At 39.1% G+C, this 20,499-nt stretch overlaps 1 protein-coding gene across 1 annotated transcript in view; it reads left to right on the top strand.

The window, feature by feature from the left end:
- IARS1 (isoleucyl-tRNA synthetase 1) overlaps positions 1-20,499 on the top strand; it is a 115,485-nt gene that overhangs the window by 72,158 nt on the left and 22,828 nt on the right. Inside the window, exons 19-26 of the mRNA XM_048488688.1 lie at positions 1,612-1,759; positions 3,956-4,076; positions 6,392-6,483; positions 8,990-9,067; positions 10,741-10,862; positions 15,083-15,185; positions 15,367-15,450; positions 18,882-19,056. Coding sequence (XP_048344645.1) covers positions 1,612-1,759; positions 3,956-4,076; positions 6,392-6,483; positions 8,990-9,067; positions 10,741-10,862; positions 15,083-15,185; positions 15,367-15,450; positions 18,882-19,056 — 923 coding nt within the window. The remainder of the gene's footprint in view (positions 1-1,611; positions 1,760-3,955; positions 4,077-6,391; positions 6,484-8,989; positions 9,068-10,740; positions 10,863-15,082; positions 15,186-15,366; positions 15,451-18,881; positions 19,057-20,499) is intronic.

The raw sequence follows: 20,499 nt of genomic DNA, 5'->3' as shown, positions 1-20,499 counted from the left end.
AGTAGATTCTGATAGTTGTTGTCTTACATTATGGGCTTAATAACTGTTTGATATTTTAGGGACAGTATATACTTATTAATTATGAATAATACAGGTAAAATTTAGAAAACCATCTGTCCATATGGAAATATAGGACAGTTATTTAAAAGAGACAACAGATGCAACAAACTAGAGTACATGATTCTTCTTTAGTAATAGATGCTTTTATACAGGTACATTAATCAGCTCGATATAGAAGGGTCTAGTAATGGAAAAAGGATGATGTTACAAATGTGATACTTATGTAGCTGGGAAAGAGGGATTAGGGGTATGATTAGAATAATCATTAGAATTAGAATAAAAAATACCAATAATACATCCCAGCTGTTAATCAAAGAATTGGTTCCTGAGGTAACTTCCATCATGATAAGATCACAACAACAACAATAAATAAAATGCAACTGAAAATTTATATAGGAAAAATAAAATTTCAGATAGTCAGGAACATTAAAACCTTCAATTGCATGGCAGAAATTTTTAAAAGGAAAATTTAAAAAAAACAATAATCAAGCTATCAAATAGAAGGGGAAGAGAAAAAAGAACAAATCCCACTTATAATCCTGGTGGTACTCGATAAATAATCTGGCACTTCAAGCACATTCCAAATTGGAGTGCCACAACTAAAATGGCTGTGTTTCCATACTCTGTCTCACCAAAATTTCTCAGTGCAGTCAGTAGTTGTTAGATGGAAGTAGAATGCTTTTGCAGTAGAAAATATTCCCGACCACACTTTGATCTTTTGCTGGGAAAATATTCCTGGTGGGGAAGCATGTGGCTGGCTTGGTCTTTGGGATGGGGAAGGGTTGGAGGGGGCTTTGGAGATCTAGTGCTGGACCCTGTGAAGCAGAGAGTGCCTTTTTCTTTTCTTTTTTTTTGGGGGGGGGGGTTGTGAATTCGATGAGGGAATTGCTGAAGTGGTTTCACAGGACGTGTCTTGCATTCGGGGGTCTCGTAGGTTCAGTTCTTGCCTTGGACACCATTTTAGATAGGTACATTACTGTCCAATTTGGTCTTTGGGGTGGAGGAAGGTTTGACGGGGTTTTGGAGGCCTGGTGCCAGGCACTAGGACCCAAGCAGAGCAATAAAGAAGGTCCAGGAAGTGGTGGCAGACGAATTCAAAAATCTCTTGAGATCTTTAGGTGAGACAGTATAGTTATCATGTGAGATTGAGATGATTGTCTCAGATTATCTCAAAAGACAGGCAGGACTTGCATTGGATAAGATGTCTGGTGTTTCAGCACAATCTGGAGCCAGGCGTTTACGAACATTCAGTTTTGCATGTTAAATGTAGCCTATTTACTTCATTTATACCCCACATTTCCCATCAGTGAGGGCCCAAAGAGGATTACATTGTTTTGCTAGCCTACCTTTTATCCTCAGAAATACCCTGTGAGGAAGGTTAGGCTGAGAGCAGGTGACTGGCCCAAGGTTATCCAGCAAACTTTCATGGCAGAAAGGGAATTCAAACCTGTGTTCTAGTCCATCACTCTAAACACTGCACTAAATTGGTAAGTTGTTTACTTTTAAGAACATTCCTCATAATATACTGTTGCCTGTTGTGTGCTCTTGCAGGCTGTACCTCATCAATTCTCCTGTAGTAAGAGCAGAAAACCTGAGGTTTAAAGAAGAAGGGGTGAGAGAGGTGCTGAAGGATGTTTTCCTGCCATGGTACAATGCATATCGCTTCCTCATTCAGAATGTTGTCATTCTGCAACTTAAGGTACCAAGCTTTGAGATATTACAAGTGAAAATTATGTGTTTTTTTTCTTTATTATTATGGCATCAGACAGTACCCTGGCCAATTTATGTATTTATATCACTATTTATAGTCTACCATTCTGACTATGAGTGCCTCTAGATAATATGTGCAAAATGAATCAGCGCTGTTTTAAAATAAATTGGCGCTTTGGTTATGCTACAGAAATGTCTAGGTCAGTCAAGGGCAGGACAAATGGATGAAGAGAAGTGCAGTGTGTAATGTCCTGTAATGAAACACAGATATCCAAACTTCCAAAAATATTTGCATAACTTCAGTCATTTGCTTAAAACTATCTTCATGCCTTCTGTGAGATTAGGCTGTATAAAATGCAACCTCTGTATTTCTGGAAAAAAAAGCATCAGGAATCTTCATGTACTCAGTGGCAGAAGTACAGAGATAGTATTTAGAAAAAAAATTCCAGTGGAATCATTTGATTGCAATCAGAATAAAACTGGAAGGAAAAGAAATCTGAACTTGCATAGTTTGACTATGCTTGAAAAAAAACATAGCCTTTGGCATCAAGATTTATTGTCAACAACGTGCATGGAAAAGGCCGAAAACTCCTCATTGGTGAAAATTTTAAAGACCTCTTGACCATCAGTTGTTAAATTCTACCCTGTTATCTCAATAATTATAGTTAACAGCTATAGAGAGTAACATGTGAAATGTGGGATATTTTGAGAGAATTTTTTTAGCAGATTCTTTAATACTGGTGAAATGAAAAGGTAGTCCTGTGACACCTTGAAAGACTGAGTAGATCACTTCTTATTATATGCAAGTTGATAAAATCACTTCTGAGGCTGCTGTTAGGAGCAATAAAGGCAGCAGACTTCAATAAATGGTTCTGGAAATTGGTTTACATTTTTAGCACTCACCTCAGCAAGGAGAGCTTCAGATCTTCATAATTAATCAGCTATTTCTGAGGCTCCCCAGACAGTGTTAATACTCGTTTTCAGAGTGCCCTAAAACTTGACAGTTTCCTTCTGTCATATTTTGAAATAACTGCGCTGAAGTTTGGGGCCTGCATATTATTGTTTGTGATCCCGTTACATTCTGATGGTTGAGTGGAATTAACGCCTCCAAGATGTGTTTGCGTCGCCGAGAACTTTTGCAGTTATACAAATAAAAGGATTTCTTTGGAATTAACTACAGAAGCACGGCTAAGCATTGCTCAAATAAATGAGAGCTGCATCTAGCATTCGACAGCTGATGCCTGTAAGAGAGAGAAGAGCTGACCACTTGCTCCATTCATGCAAGAGGTAAACATTAAATCCAAGCATCCTGGCAAAATGGCTCCAAGTTGTACACAACCTTTTAAGCTAGCTTTGAAATTAGAATTGGCTGAACTATTTGCATAACATTATGTTCTGTAGGGCTGAAGTGAAGTGCTTCCTACCATTGCTAATGGAAGCAGAGTCCAAATAAGAGGTCTTCAGATGAGAACCCTGAAAGCAGCTATCTCTGACTAAAGCACTTTTCAAGCTATCTAATCTTATTAAAGCAATTGAAGCCATTGCTATGTAATGTTCTTTTTCTTGCCAAGTAATTTGAACTACTGGTACTGTACTGAATGCTGTTACTTTTTAGTAGACAAGGGAAGAGACAGTCTTAAAGTGAACCTGCTTCAGAACGGCATTTACTTTGGTAGCTCTTCAACCCCCCCTCCTCAGAAACTGCAGATTTCTTATTTTACCATATTTAAGAACTCTGCTCATGAATATGTTTGCTGCTGGCTCCCATAAAACTGCAAGTGTCTGTTTTCATTTAAGGTGCTGCAAAATGGCAGATGCATCTTAATGTTTCTAATTAGAGGGCCAGCGTGATGTAGAGGTTAAGAGCTGCAGACTCTAGTCTGGAGAACTGGATTTGATTCCCCCACTCCTCCATGTGAAGCCTGCTGGGTGACTTGGGCTAGCCACTCTTCTGTCAGAATTCTCTCAGCCTTACCTACTCACCAAATGTTTGTTGAAGAGAAGGGAAGTGTAAACCACTCATAAATTCCTTAAATGGATATAGAAACCATCTCTTCTTCTTAATTGAGTTGATGTGCTGCAGATATTAATTCTTGCTGACTGAAAGTTAGTAGGTTTCAGTAGAAGAATCTTCATTTTGTTCTAAAGCTATAATACCCTTTGATATTTCTTCCCATATTCACAGGAGGATGGAAAGGAGTTCCTTTACAACGAGAACACAGTTAAAGAAAACAACAACGTCATGGATAAGTGGATTCTTTCATTCACCCAGTCACTCATTCAGTTTTTCAAAACGGAAATGGCAGGTGTGTGCCTATTCCCTAAGTTTGGGAAGCAAATTAGTGTTCATTTGGTATAATGATCTAAAGATATAAGCTTTTTGCAAGAACACATTCATGAAGCTGTTTTATACTAGATCAGGGATAGGGAACCTGCGGCTCTCCAGATGTTCAGGAACTACAATTCTCATCAGCCTCTGTCAGCATGGCATTGGCCATGCTGGTAGGCCGAAACTGATAAGGACTGTAGTTCCTGGGAACCTAATCCTATTTTGGAGGAGCCTGAAATCTACCCCTGTACTTAGAATTTGATACCAATGGAGCCCCATCAATATGGGTAATATAGCCTACGGATGAGATTGTTATTGTGTTCTCTTGTCCTCTTGAGATTCAATTATTAAGATGGTTTAGAATCAGATATAATTTGAATAGTAATACTAGAGTAGGAGTCCCATAATGCAGAGTGCAATCACAGCTACAGTACTGCAATCAAAGCTCTGCTCATGACCTGAGTTTGATCCCAATGGAAGTTGGGTTCAGACAGCCAATTCAAGGTTGACTCATTTTACCATCCTTCCGAGGTTGGTAAAATGAGTAGCCAGCTTGCTGGAGATAAAGTGTAGACAAGTTGGGAAGGCAATGGCATAAACATAGTCTGCCGAGTAAACATAAACCACCCCATAAACTTAGTTTGCCTAGTAAACGTTGTGATGTCACCCCAAGGGCCAATGCGATGTCACCCCATAGGACAATAATGACCTGGTGCTAGATCAGGGGGACTACCTGTACCCAAATACTAGAATACAACAACAACAAAAATCATGTATTTGAACACAACAACAAAATACTAGAACACAACAACAAAAAAATCACTTCAAAATACCCATGAAAATAATGGAGAAGGCAAAAATGTTGTAAGTGTTTTGAGGCTGTTCATTGAAGAAGTAGTGAGTGTACAATATCTAAATAAATGAACAATAATCCTGCAAAGCAAAATGATCATTTGTGTAAAAGGTTTGCATTAGTAACATATTTGCTCCTTTTTTATTTGATGATATTCTTAGTTCTCATAAACTGGTCTGGTGAAGAGATAATGCTGACTCTCTGGTAGCCATGATTTTGCAAGTTGCTACTCAGACTTAGGAAAATGCAATTGCGGCCTCCCCCTTCTTCCCTTCTTTGTTGAAAACAGCCCCCTCCCCACAATGTTGGCCTTGAACACAGGAAGCTACCTTATGCTGGATCCGACACTTTGGTCCTTGGAGGTCAATATTGTCTACTTAGACTAGCAGTCTCAGGCAGACATCTTTCACATCATCTAACTCATGGATTACTGTTACAAGTGAATCAGTGCCAACTTGGACTTGTATTCCCCTCTTAGGGTGAAACTCTTGAGTTTGAAGTAGGTTTGCAAATCCGAAGTTAAGAGGGAAATAATACTTGCAGACCCAGGAGCACAACCAGTTGGGGAAAAGTAGGCCACACCTTTAATGAAAACAGCTGCAGGAGTACTTGTGCAGCATGAGGATGGATCCATGATCAGATAACCCATTCTCCCAGCCCATCTACTGCTGGAGTGGGGGGAACTGTGAAGTGGAAAGCACCCAAATCCTTACGTGGACACAAGCTGCTGTGTGGTTCCCTTGTCATCTAGTGTTGAAAGCCAGTTGACAGCCCCTGCCTGGGCATGCCATTGAATGGTTACAACTCCCCAAGACCCCCTTAGGGAGTCCCCAAAATGGGGGAGGCTGGCTTGCAGGTACAGCCTTCCAGTGGTCGGATTCAAATAATTTAACAACCGGTTCCAAAAGGACTCAGTGGTGGGATTACAACCAGTTCTCTGAACTAGACAAAATATTAGCTACCGGTTCTACCGAATAGGTGGGAATAGGCTGAATCCCACCACTGCAGCCTTCCCCAACCCATGGATCCATCTCAATTCCCAAAACATTACAAGAGCAGGGTGAACCGCCCAACTTCTGCCAAAATTCCCACGACTGCAGCTGACAAAGCAACCATGTGCCAGAGGGGAAAGGCCTGGCTGCAGCCTAAGGCGGGCAGTCTGCATTGAAAAACATGCCTAGGCTCACCTGGGCTCCCTGCCCCTCCCAGGCCAACCTTCTGCCAACTGGGCTGCAGGGCCACCATTTCTTCAGGGGTGCCTGCTACTGGTGCAGAGCCAACAGGATCAGCCTCCCTCTGACTGTTTCATGTTTTGTAATTTTTTATTGTGTCAAGTAATGTATGAATATTCACTTTAAACTTGCACGACTTCAAATAACTAAAATAGTGGTCAGAAGGTTAATTTCACTGTTTATATATTTCACTGTTTCCCCCTTCAGCCTACAGGCTATATACTGTGGTTCCTCGACTAGTTAAGTTTGTTGACATCCTTACCAACTGGTATGTCAGAATGAATCGCAGGAGGCTAAAGGTAGGAAGTTCCTTCTTGCAGTTTATATACACAGAAATTTGGATTAGGGAAGTACAAAAATTTGTTTTGGAATAACAACAACCACACCTTTAATGGCATGAAATCATACAGCCATAGATAGGTAGTTAAATGTATAAAAGATAATACAGGAAAAAAATACAGGAGTTGTTGAGCCATCACAAGAAATGTAGCTACATCTTCTGTTGTTTGGGGGAACTGATCACCTAAAAGGAGATTAATCTTTGCTTCATCAGAACGTGAGTGTCAGTGTTTTATGTGTGGCTCAATAAAAGTTTCACTAAGCGAATTATATAGTTCACAGTATAATAAAATATGATCAAGTAATTCAGTCTTTCGCTGGGAACAGGGGAATCTTTTGTGGCAAGGTAAAAATCTACCCCAAAAAAGTGCAGAGGGGAGAACTTGCATGAAAACCTGTCTTAGCTGCGGTGAAGATAAGCAATAAAAATAAGATGGAAGGGCACTATTGTTTGGGTGTATTCCAAATCTTATAGGTGAGCTAAATATCAAACTCTGAGATAAATTTTTTAAATTTTTATATCAATCAGTCTTTGTTTTAGAAGGTTAAAAATGTGGCACTCGTCCATATTAACAAAAAAGTCCAATGAAAAGCCCAAAGAGTTTATCTTGTTAATGATTTGTGTGCTCCATTTGGTACAATGCAAGTCATTCAACATCAAACATCAAAGTCCGGGCATAGACTTCAAATGAAGACGTAGCCAATATTTCAATGTACATAGCCATATTTGAGTCTACATTAGATTCAAGCCAGTTTCAGAGCAGATTGTGCAATAGGTTGCATAGTTGGACATTCCGAGCAGGTTTAGAAGAAAACGTGATTGAATCTGTTCAAGTTGTTTCAGTGTGCGACTTACTCAGATCGGGGTACTGTACAAAATCTGTGATAGCATTCTGATTCTAAAGGCTCTGATGGCTGCTGGTACATATTGACTCCACCCCCCACCCCGTAAAAAGAAAAAGTGTCTAATTGCCATTGTACTCTGTTTTGTCTTAGTGATTATGTGTTTAAATTGTATAGACCAGTTTAGAATGTATTGGAAGCATTTCCACAGATAATTGAAACTTTTGACCTGTTCGATCTATTTTCCTCTGAGGGACCAAAGTTTTGGCCACTAAGACCTTGCAAAGGCCAATATTTTTGTATTCTCATAATCGATGATAAGACTGTTTTGCTCACAATAGTTGGCGAAGGCACATAGTACTTTAGTGCGGGAGAATAGAACTATGTTGTCCGCTGGAATTATTGAGCTGTAATTATCGAGTTATTAAGTGTGGGGCAGTGGCCCCCTGTGAGCGGTAAAGATTTTGTGAGGTCGCTTTGGAAGAGGTTAAAAAGGAATGGGGCCAAGACACAGCCTACCTTGATGTCCTTGTTGGAGATAATTTCTGCAGTGAAATGGCCAAGGTTGTTGCAGTGTATTCTGCAACTCGTGGATGAGTAAAGCTTTGGGATTTAAAAAAGGAGACAAGAGCCGATGCTCATCGCTTTCAGCTTATCCCACATGAGCTGTCTGGGGATGGAATCAAGGATGCTCTTTAGGTCAACGAAGGCAGCATAGAGACTGTTACCCTTGGCTTTGCTATATTTCTCAGCTAGATGATTTAGGACTACACAGTGATTGTAAATTGAATATCCTTTGATAAATCTGATTTGTTCTGATTTAAAAAGTGGAGTTGCCCATTCCAAGAGTATCTCTAGGAGATAACTCGCATATAATTTGCCTGCAATAGACAGAAGGCTTATGGGTCTATAATTAGATGGAATACCTGGATCACCTTTCTTATGAATTGGCACAACCGTAGCTGATGTCCATGAGTTAATCTCAAGATCAGCCACCTCCCTCTCCTCCAGAGAGTCAACACCTTTCTGAGAGGGCTCAGTGGGAGGAATTGTCTCATCTAGTTGAGAAGTCATCGTTAAAGGAGGCTATTTTGTATTGCTTTAGTTTGGGTTGATCTGAGGAAATTGGTGACTCTGGCCTTTTTTTCTTTTTTGATGCTTGAGTTTTGTTTTTGTTGGTCATTTATAGATGTTAAGTGGGAAGGTAGAATTGACTAAGTTAGAGCAGGAAAAAAAACTGGTGGAAATGCTGCCGACTAATGAGGCGTCCTGGTTCGATGATGAGGCAATAAAACTGCCCTAAATTGAGAGTCAGCACAATAGGTTATTATAAACAGGATGCTAGTAAGATTAAAGCTTGGAAGCTGGAGCAAAAACTTGATAAACAGAACTTGGTGTTAAAAAAAAGTATACAGCTCACTGCAGGTCCCGACAGTTCAAGGAAACACAGCCATCAGCAAGAGAACTGGAACTCTATCTCCCAGATCAGTTCATTTTGGAATACAAATAATTAATACATCTTTTAAAACTCAGTGCTGTCTTGTTCTTATGTGAGCATGTAGAATCAAAACATGGCCTTAAAATGAAGCTGAAGTCAATCTCTTTGTCTCTGTGAATGCTTAGGGTGAAAATGGAACTGATGACTGCATCATGGCCTTAGAAACCTTATTCAGCGTTCTCTTCTCAATGTGCAGACTTATGGTAAGGGTGAACTGTTTTATACTTAACAGTCCTTTGTATCAATTCTCTTATACGCTTACTTACAGAAGTTTTCTTATCCTATAAAGTTAATGATGCTTCACTGGAATACAGAGGGCGTTTAGTCAGGGCTTTGTGTGTCCTGTGACTCCTTGAAGCCTGTGGCAATGTGATAATGGGGACATAACTTGGTGTCCCATCAGTCAAAGCTTTCATTTTAAAAAATGGTTTCCAGCCCTTATGATTGTGAAAATCTGCTTGGCAGTGTGTGGGTAGTGTCTGGTTGCAATCTCAGAAGTGATAGAAGTAAGTGGATAGTGGGTAGGTGTTCACTCCCTGGCTTAGCTCCCTCCTCTGCCCAATAAGCAGAACCAGCATAAATAATGCAAACTAATAAAAGGAATAAATTATGCATATAGTAAAATATGCATGGCTGCTTAATTTGCAGAATGTAAACTGTTCTTAGAAATTAGCTGTTCTTTTAGCAAAATGTTTGTTAACCTTGGCACAAAATGTTATTAAAAAGGGGGAAAGCACAGATTTACACATCCCAAGTTACAGACTTGCTGTATTCAGCCTTGCAGACAGGAGAGCATTCAATATTACATCTTCAGAGGCTAAATAAATGGACTTCCAGAATCGACTGTGACTGACTTGCCTATTGTAGGGATAGGAGTGATACCCTGGAGTTTTGACATTATTTATAAAAGGAAGAGGAGAGGACTGAAATCCATTAACAGAAATGGTTTCAAACTTGTTCACTGTGCTGACAGATTCTTGTTCTTTCCTAGGTCTTAATGCCATTACCCAGAATATAATAAAAGTGATTTCTAGAGTTGCCAGGCTCTGACTGGCAATTAACGGGACTCTAGGAAAGAGAAGAATGGGGCACCATCAGGGAGAAACCTGGAAGTGCCTCTTAACAGGAATTGCTGGGAACTCTGTGGTAAAACCATAGAATTTCCAGTGATTGCTAGAGTTGGCTGGCATTATTCTTCTGAAAGTGATGTCATGCTGTTGCTTGGCAGCAATTTTTCTCCTGGTGGCTGAAGGAATGGGAAGCCTGGGAATTCTTGACTAAGTGCTTCCTAATGTGATGGGAGGTCTCCTTTTAAAAAAATTAGTCAACGGTGTCTAAAACCCCCAAGCCCTGGTATATGGGAATGGTCAATCAGAATATGCATTCTAAGATCTTTGGTGTGATCCCTGTTCATATCATTTTACTCATTTGGTCTGCTCAGGTATGTCATTTAGAGATGTAAATTATCCCTGGACTTGCTTGTTATTGAAATGTGCTCTTTGATGTCCTTAAATACCTGTCAGATGATGAAAAAAGAACAAAGGGAAAGAACAACTTTTCGTGCTTGGTACAGTATTAGATGGCAGTAAACTTTGTGATCCGGCTGTTTTATTCCCTTGGTAATTAATTACTCAGAGGCAGTAATTCCTGTTATGCACTACCTAGTCTGCATTTAGAACTAAATTACTCTTTTGTATAACAAATGTTAATATTGTATTTCTGTTGGAAAATGGGAAGGAAAACTTAAATTCGAGGCAATATAATTGTGTAATAGGACACAAAGAAGCATTTAGCAAACATACTATTAGAATTTGTAATAAATTGAAAAACAGGGCCTGCATATGAATCATGAGGTAATGCGGGATTGTTGTTTCAGGCACCTTACACTCCATTTATCACTGAACTGATGTACCAGAATTTGAAGACTCTGATTGATCCAGCTTCAGTTCAGGAGAAGAACACAGATAGTATTCACTACCTCATGCTTCCTCAAGTTAGGTAAGGGACTCTGTTGACCTATAATAGATGGCCGTTCCTGTGGTGTGTTTAAATTGAAGCTCTTGTGCTCTTTTTAACATTTTCTACTCCTTAATGGATTTTTCAGGGATGCATGGTGGTAATCCTAGTCATCATCAGATAAGTTAATATGCTCAGAAGAACTAGTTTAGACTATGTGCATCAGTAAGCCTGCTAGAGATAATTATTTATATGGATTGCTTTTGTTCCATTTTTCTGCTTTAAATAGTTCCTGGGGTAACAGAGGACCTAATGAGCATATGATAGGGTTACAAATAGGACTGCTTTTTCATTTTCAATTTTAGCATTCATCTTTCTTTGTAAATGTAAGAGTATTTGTTTAAAGTAAATTAAACTGAACAGACGGCAGCTTTTCTTAATTACAGGGAAGTAGAACTTTAGACGTACCTGTATACTGATCGTTGACTGTAAAAAAAAAAAAAGATTAAGATAATTCTACCTGTTGCTGTCCTTATTCACGATTTTCTGTTTCTGATAAATCTGTAGTATCCATTTTGTTTTACACAAAGAGCAGTCTTTAAAGAAGTTCTTGCATGAAATTCAAAATCTGGAACTGTACCTATGCGTTTTTGCATGGTTGCATGCTTTCCTAATAATCCATACTTCATGCTGAATTGTAGACAGAAAAGAATGGTCAGCATATCACTTCAACAGAAAAGATCAGCTCTTCAGAAATGAGTATACAAGATAACCATTTTACAAAGGAGTAGTAATTGGAAAATAGGATAGCATCAGCTATTCAAAGGGTCTGCTAATTTATTTGAAGGGTGAATCTGTCCTGATTATTAAGAATTTATTTGATACTGGGTTTTTTCCCTCCGACTATGCTGTGGTTTTAGTTTGTCTGGGCATAATACCTGGATACTAACATCTGTTTCATAAACATGGCTAGCTTAACAACTCTGCTTTACTTTGAATATTTCTCATTGTGACTCGTGGAATTGTGAATGCATAATTTTTAGTTCATAATTCTGAGTGCCTTCCACTTCAGAATAATTATTAATTAAGAAGAATTTTCTTCTAATAATCCATGTGGTTTCTCTAGATGAAAATAGATGATGTGTCTGTGGATTTGTTGCAGCATAGAAATATGCTTATCTCAAACGCACAATGCAGACTAGTTCTGCAGTGCCCTTGGAGTAGTATTGTCTAAGACATATAGAAATATTTTCATTTATTTGTAGAATTTGCTAAGTCCCAGGTGCAGTCTTGTTCCTTACAATTAATAATGCTTAAGATGACATAATGTTTAGAAATCAATCACTTTGCTTTTGTTATTGTAAACTTACTTGCTTTGCTGTTGGATTTATTTATTTATGCTTATAACCTACCCTGTAACGAATCGCCATGGGGGTTTCTCCCTATCATTTACATAAATCATTTTCTAAACTGTTCAGATGCATAGCGGTAATGAGGACATCCGGGGTGGCTTGTCCCAAGTGCCACCATTTCCGTCATGTGGCGGGGGTGTGGTGGAGTAGGGGCGGGAGGGGGTGCGCAGGCAGCTCATGCCCCGGGCACAGTTCCCCCTCCCTTCGTCACTGAGTCTGTTGACAGGGATATAATGATAACTCTTCCCTTTACTTTCCCTTCAGGCTGTTTTGGACTGTTAATAAGTAACAAATGATTTTTCACCCATGGTTATAATGAAAATATGTCCAGTTTTTTACAATTGGGGCATATTTGTAATTTATATGAAATTTCTGTGTTGTCCATATGGTGCTCATTTGATGTATGAAGTCCTTAAACAAAGTCCATAGTTATTTGTCGCTTTAAACATTTATAGTGGGAGGAGGAATTATTTCACCTCTTTCCATGTTGTCACTTTAGCCCCTCCATGCAGCCCTTGAGTTTACTCATGTGTGCAGATCTTGCGCTTTCTCATACTACCCTTTCAGTGGGCCCAAAGATAAGAACATGTGAATTCTGTGAGCCTTCCGTTCACACACTGTTATTTATTAAAAATACTGCAGTACAGCTCTTGAACTTTCAGTTAACATTTTTGTTTTTAAAAGTAGCATTTCAATATACCGTATATACTTGTATATAAGTTGACCCGCATATAAGTCGAGGCACCTAATTTTACCACAAAAAACTGGGAAAACTTATTGACTCGCGTATAAGTCGAGGGAGGGAAATGCAGCAGCTACTGGTAAATTTCAAAAATAAAAATAGATACCAATAAAATTACATTAATTGAGGCATCAATTTTTTGAATATTTTTTGAATATTTATTTCAAAGAGAAACAGTAAACTAGCTCTGTAAATGGAAAAGAGGGTCAACAAGAACAATATGGTCTCAACAATAACTGTTTATGCTAGCAGTACCAACATTTCAGAGTATCTTTAGGAGCCCCTCCTGATGATATTACCCAGGTTTGGCGAAGTTTGGTTCAGGGAGTCCAAAGTTATGGACCCTCAAAATGTAGCCCCATCTACTATTAGCTCCCATTGGAAACAATGGGGGATGGGGGCACCCCCTTTGGGGGTCCATAACTTTGGACCCCCTGAACCAAACTTCACCAAACTTGGCTGGAATCATCAGAAGTGTCACCTGATGATACCCTGAAATGTTGGTGCTGCTAGAATAAAAACTGCACCCCGTATTGGCCGACAAAATAAAAACCCTAAAATATTTTTTAAAATACACCTCACTCATATATAAGTCGAGGGGGGCTTTTTCAGCACAAAAATGTGCTGAAAAACTCGACTTATACATGAGTATATACGGTATTTTATTTTGCTTAGATTATTTTTATCTACCTTCTTAATATATTATCAAAGCAAAACACAACAGTCATCTGTATTCCTTTAAAATCAAGGTCATCTATGATACTGAAGTATCAATAAATTTTGTGTTACAGCACAGGTCATCGCAACATGAGATTTGAAATAGCCCCATCAGTATCATCAACTTTATTCAACTTTCTTGCATGTAATCTCAGAATTCCCTGTTTGTTTATTTATTACTTACTAACTTTATATTTTGCCTTTTACTCTGATGGGGATCCGAAACAGCTTACATCATTCTCCTCTTTTCCATTTCATCTTCCCAACAACATTGTGATGTAGGTTAGGCAGAGGGTGTATGATCATTCATATACCCTCTGCCTGACTTTCTTCTGGAAATTACTAAATGCCAGTAGATTTCCTTCGTCCTAACATGTATATCCTGTATTGTATATGCTTTTTAATCTGTTTTTATTATTGTTGTACTGCTGTCTATGCCAATAAAGGCTTGCTTCGATACCCTCTGCCTAACCTACATCACAATAGTCACCCAGTGAGCTTCCGTGGCACAAGCAGGGTATGAACATGGAATTCCTAGATCATAGTCCAGCGCTTTAATCACTACACAGTTCTGGCTCTCATTTTCTGTTCTGCTTGGCCATCTGGATTTTTTGAAGAGGAACAAAGAATCCTTTATCTTTTCATAACCAAAGTCAAATCTGTTATTTTTCCAATATATTATACAAAATTTTGTTTGAGCAAATTTACAAATAACCATTCCAGTTTTTTTTTCTTAAACTGCCCTTGTTGGATAATTGTTCTGTTTAGGGGAAGGGTTGATCTTTTTTAAATTAGTCATGACTCATATAGGAATTAGTAAGGAAAGCATTAATAGGAAGCATTCCAGTGCCCTGTAACTTATTTATACCCTGCCTTTCTCTTTAAGCAGCTTTCATTGTCTTCCCTCATTTTATTTTTACAACAACCCTGTGAGGTTAGACTGAGAGTGTGTGTCTAGTCCAAACTTAACCAGAGAGCTTCTATGGCAATGTGGGAATTTGAGCCACGATCTCCTAGATCCTGATCTGGCAATAAAACTGCTACATCACAGTGGCTCTCAGGATTTCAATCTAGTTCAAATATTAGTATTTTGGATGGCAGAGTGGTTTTAACTTCTGTTTGTTAGTAACTACGTGTCCATTAACTGAGCAGGGTGAGATTAGAACCCAGATATGCATAGTCCATTGTCTGCTATTGTATACCACACGCACACACATGCACAGCAAATTGATCTGCATTTAATTGAAATTAATTTTTTACATGTGTTCACAAGAGTCTTCATGCAGAAGTTGCCTTGTCAGCCAAGTTTTAAAGAGAGGTTGTAATTTTAAAGAACTTGCCTCAGTTCATGTAAACAAGAGTTGAAATATGTTTTTGTCTTATGAATCTAGGGAGGATCTGATAGACAAAAGTATAGAAAGTGCAGTTTCCCGAATGCAGTCTGTTATTGAACTTGGGCGGGTAATCAGAGATAGAAAAACCATTCCAGTAAAGGTAAGATAGTCTTTAATTTCTTTTACATCAATATACCATAAGCATATATTGGCTCTGTCAGAGAATGTCATAAGTGAATCAATATGATCCAGAAAATGAACTGAGAGAAGATTTTAAATGGCCAAGGCTATATTATACTGTAGCCCCTTTCCAGAGTAATATTGTTGAATTTTAATTTCAGTATCCCCTGAAAGAGGTCGTTGTCATCCATCATGATCCTCAGGCACTGGAAGATATCAGGTCCTTGGAGAAGTATATACTAGAGGTAAGACAGAAAAGCAGAATACCAAGTCCTTTTATGGATTGGGAATTGGCTAAAAAAAAAAAAGGGAAGCAAAGAGCAGGAATAAATGATCAGTTCTTACAATGGAGGGATACGAGCAGTGGAGTTCCTTAGGGATCTGTACTGGAATTGGCGCTTTTCAACATTCATAAATGACCTGGAGTTAGGGATGAAAAGCGAGGTGCTCGAGTTTGCGCATGATACCAAATCATTTAGGGTGGTTAAGAAAAATATGGATTGTAAAGCGCTCCTAAAGGATCTCACTGAGCTGGAAGAATGGGCATTAAAATTAAAATGGCAAATGAGATTCAGTGTGAGCAAGTAAAAAGTGCTGCATATTAGGGGAAATAATCCCTACGTCATATACTGCTGAGATCTGAGCTGGCAGCAACAGACCAAGAAAAGTACCTTGAGGTTGGAAGTGGATAGCTCTATGAAAATGTCGACCCAGCATGTGGCTACTGTGAAAAAGGCAAATTCCATGCTGGCCCTAATTAGACAAGTAAGAAAGAATAAAACTGCTACTATCATACTGCTGTTATGTAGATCTATGGGGAGATTACCTTTTTAATGATGTGTACAGTTGTGGCCACCATACTTGAAAAAAATATTGTAGAGCTTGAAAAGGTATAGAAACGAGCAACCAGACTGATCAGGGAACTAGAGCAGCTGCCCTGTGAGGATCGGTTAAAACACCTGGGGCACTTTAACTTCAAAAAAGGAAAACAAAGGGTGGCATGATAGAGGTTTATAAAATTATGCACAGCATGGAGTGACTGGACAAGGAGATACTCTCTCTTATAATGTTAGAACTAAGGATCATCCACTAAAGCAGAAGGGTAGGAGATTTAGGACAGACAAAATGAAGTAATGGAAGTACACACACAGTATGTAGTCAATTTGTGGAAATTGCAGCTGCAGGATTGGTGATGGCTGCCAATTTGCAAGGCTTTAAAAGGGGAGCAGACAAATTCGTGGAAAATTCTGTGACTGGCTGCACCCATCTTTTTGGCAGCAATGGCCACCACCACAGAGAGTCAGGCCTGGTAGTCCGTGGAACAACCTGAAGCTGTTCTCTCAAAACTCAGCCCATGTGGAGGCAGGCAATGGCAAATCACTTCCAAACATTCTTTTGCCTCGAAACCCAAAGGGATCGCAGTAAGTCAGCTGTGACTTGACAGCATAAACAGACACACCATTTCTGCTGAACAGTGGAATGCAGTTCCATACAGGAAGAACCCTCCCTTTTTAGATCTTTAGATCGTGGCAAATAGCTTTTCCCTGACGTCTTGTAAAAGCCATTACAATTTAATGTGGTGACCTATATACCATAGAACTATTCGTTGTAAATAATTAGGACATTTTAGAAAAACAGTCTCTACTGGTGAGTAGATTTTTTTTAAAAAAACAATCCTCAAATATGAGCTGATCAAATACGTGCAAGCTTATTTTACAATCTGTTTTTTAAAAGGGGGGCCTAAACCAAAGTTCTGCTGATGTGCAAGCTTATCATGTTCCATTTTCATACAAATAATTAGAAGTTTACAAGTGGGTCACTTGCAAGAATTTGTGGAGGGCTTCTCGCCCCCCCCCCCCCCCCCTCCCCAAGGTTTGTTTGACATTGGGGAGGTTTTAAAAAATAGTTCTGGGAATTTTGCAGAGCTGCTTATGGAAATGTTATACATGTGCATCCCTCTGGAATGCAGCCAGTAAAAAATACAACTGAATCTCCTTTGTAAAGCCTTCTAAATTGCCTATTGACATGTTTCTTCATTCTGAAGCCTGTTGTGAAAGCAGTACAATTCATTAAGGTGTAAATAAAAGAAAACAAATAAATACTTGTGCTATCCTTTTTAGAAAACAAACAGATGGGAAGAAAACCTGAAAACCTGTTTTGATTGGTCTGTACTGGTAAATTGCTTTCAGCTAAGCACTGCTGCAAAAGTCTGATTGCAAACGGTTTCTCTGTATAGGAAGCAGAGCCATTTCAGATCTTAATGCCATTTTCGAAATTACAATGTATACCCTGACAGATAGAATAACCCCATGTATGGTTTTGTGTAATTGGATTCTTATATGTTTGTGCCTCATAAAAAATGTGGATCTCTTTATAACATCGCATACATATTTGTTCTGGCAAACATACGGTTTCTCAGGTTGCAAGAGTTTGGGCCATTGTAAAAGTATGCTAGAATACATTTTTAGGTGCAGAATAGAAATATTCCAGCAAACAGAATATTTCATTAGGTAGAGTTAAAGAATCAGCATATTGCCTCTGACAAAGGGATCTTTAATTCTCAAAAGCTTATATCCCCAAAAGCTTGTTTGTCTCTAAGGTGCTTCTGGACTTGCATTTAGCTCTTCTACTGCAGATAAACATGGCTACCTAACTGAAACTATCAGCATGATGTAATAGTCAAGAATGTTGGACTAGGACAGTGGTGGCGAACCTATGGCACTCCAGATGTTCATGAACTACAATTCCCATCATCCCCTGCCAGCATGGCCAATTGACCATGCTGGCAGGGGCTGATGGGAATTGTAGTCCATGAACATCTGGAGTGCCATAGGTTCGCCATCACGGGAGTAGGAGAAGAAGAGTAAGAAGAAGAGTTTGGATTTATACCCCATCTTTATCTCCTGTAAGGAAACTCAAGGTGGCTTTCAAACTCCTTTCCCTTCCTCTCCCCACAACAGACACCTTGTGAGGTAGGTGGGGCTGAGAGAGTTCCGAAGAACTGTGACTAGCCCAAGGTCACCCAGCAGGAATGTAGGAGTGCGGAAACATATTCTGGTTCACCAGATAAGCCTCCGCCACTCCAAAAGCCCTTTAAGAGAGGGCTGGGTAAAAATATGACAAATAAATACATAAAAATAAAAGGAGATCCAGGTTTGAATCCCCACTCTGCCATGGAAACTTTCTGGGTGGTTTGGTTTGACTCCCTCTCATCTTTACCTGCTTCACAGGGTGATTGTTGTTAGGATAAAATGGAGAAGGTGGGGAGTGGTATTGTAAGCCCCTTTTGGTCCTCATGGGGAGAAAAATCTACATATATAAAAATGGAACCATGCGTTTGTTGCTTCAAGAATAACCCCGCACCTGCTGGCCCAAACGCTCTGAAAATTTCACAGACACTTACTCATTCCCCTGACTGTGTTCTTACGTATCTCCCGCTGTCAGACAACACACCTGAGCCAGGTAAAACATCTTTTTCCTGGCGCACCAGGCCATGAAATCCATGTTACACTCTTAAAGCAGTGTAGCAGATGGAGGGAGGTTTTTTTGCTGTAATATATTCTATGAAGTATTCTGTAATTCAGTTTTTAAATATAAAACAGGTCATTTGTTCCTGTTTGATTTGTTTGGTAAATCTTTGTTAATTTTTATTATTATTATTTGGCTAAATGTTCAGGAGCTTAATGTTCGTCAAGTGACATTATCAACTGATAAGGATAAGTATGGCATTCGACTCAGAGCAGAACCTGATCACATGGTGCTTGGGAAGCGCCTGAAAGGTGCCTTTAAATCTGTTATGGTTGCTATCAAGGAGCTGACAAGTGAACAGCTGGAAGAATTCCAGAAGACAGGTCAGTAACTATATAGGATTTGTTTTTTGTCAGAGAAATGTGGTAGTGGCGACCTTGGAAAACTGACACGCAATAACTTCACATTGGATCATACTGGGCAGTCTGGTTTAGCTGCTTGGCAGTATTTTATAGCCTAATAACAAACTGCAGAGAAGTTAAAAGCTGCTTCTCTAGCTACAGTACTGTCAAGTGTTTATAGGTTCTCTAAACATATTGGAGAATAATTGCAAAGAGGGGAAGGGTTAAATCAATTCTCTGAAGGTTTCCTGGTTTTTCAGAAGTGCCTACTCCGAGAATCTATACTCCTTTAAAAGAAGTTTCAGTGCCAGAAGCGGAAAACGTTTAAATCTTTTTGTACTTTCATTTGCTTGTTCTTTCAATGCCATACATTTTAGATCTTTAAAAGATTTTTGGTCTAAATATTTCAGGTGAAAACTGGACAAATTGAAGATGCAGGATATGAAACCTGTAGGCTTTTCACCATGTTTCAGAATGAACTCCAATTTAATTTTTTTAGTTGACCTTGTTCCAATTTTATGTCCTCCAGAGTCCCAATATCTTTGGGACTTTTCTCCTACGTAGCTTGGCAGCAGTTTAGACTTGCAGTGGATGTTTAAATTCTCCATTCAAATTACAGAAAGTAGCCTCAAAGGCCACCAGGAGCTTTGGGAAATGTGGTCCTTGATTGATTCCCTGAACAATGAACTTGGTTGCCTCCATTTCTGGACAATATGATAAGCTTGATGGGAAGGGAAGATACTGATGGGACAGAGAGAAATCCTTATGAATGGGGTGGGTGGGTGGCCAAGCTGAGTGAGTGTTTCAGCCTGGTTTATAATGACTTTTCCTTTTCCTTTCAAACTACCCCCTCCATTATTAGACTTAGCATTACCACCCAAACACTGCATTAGACCATAAGCATGGGGGAGAGAATTGTGGTACAAAAAACTGTATAGGGTGAAACAATCACAACCTGTCATCTAACCAGTTCCTTTCAGAGTCTGTTCTAGAAACTTTGTGCAGTTCTGATATGATATGTGGCTGTTTTGTTTCTTGAACCTTGTGGGCTTGATTGTAAGACTCTGGTTACTTCTCTTGTTAAATACTCTATTTGTGAATTCTATATTGTGTCTACAATCTGTTCCGTGGGTCTAAGTGTCCACCTGGTTCCCAAGTGGAGCATTCTAGAACAAAGAAGGTCCAGCATCTGGTGGACAAGTCTATCATCATCTTTCGGTGGAAAAGAGCATAGTGAATATCAGTTTGATCTGTGGGCTCTTTAGTTCTGCTAGGAGTCTCCATAGATAGAACATTTTCCTGAATTTCATTTAAAAGGAGGCAATGAGGGGAGATGCACCAAAGGTAGTTGGAGGTTTCATATGGTGCAGCATTTTCATTATACAATTAAATGTAATTGAAGATATGTTAACATTTCAGGACAGA

This window comes from Sphaerodactylus townsendi, linkage group LG03 (assembly GCF_021028975.2).
Source record: "Sphaerodactylus townsendi isolate TG3544 linkage group LG03, MPM_Stown_v2.3, whole genome shotgun sequence".
NCBI classification, from domain to species: domain Eukaryota; kingdom Metazoa; phylum Chordata; class Lepidosauria; order Squamata; family Sphaerodactylidae; genus Sphaerodactylus; species Sphaerodactylus townsendi.
Note: the sequence above shows the minus strand (reverse complement) of the source record. Positions and strands in the feature narration are given on the sequence as shown.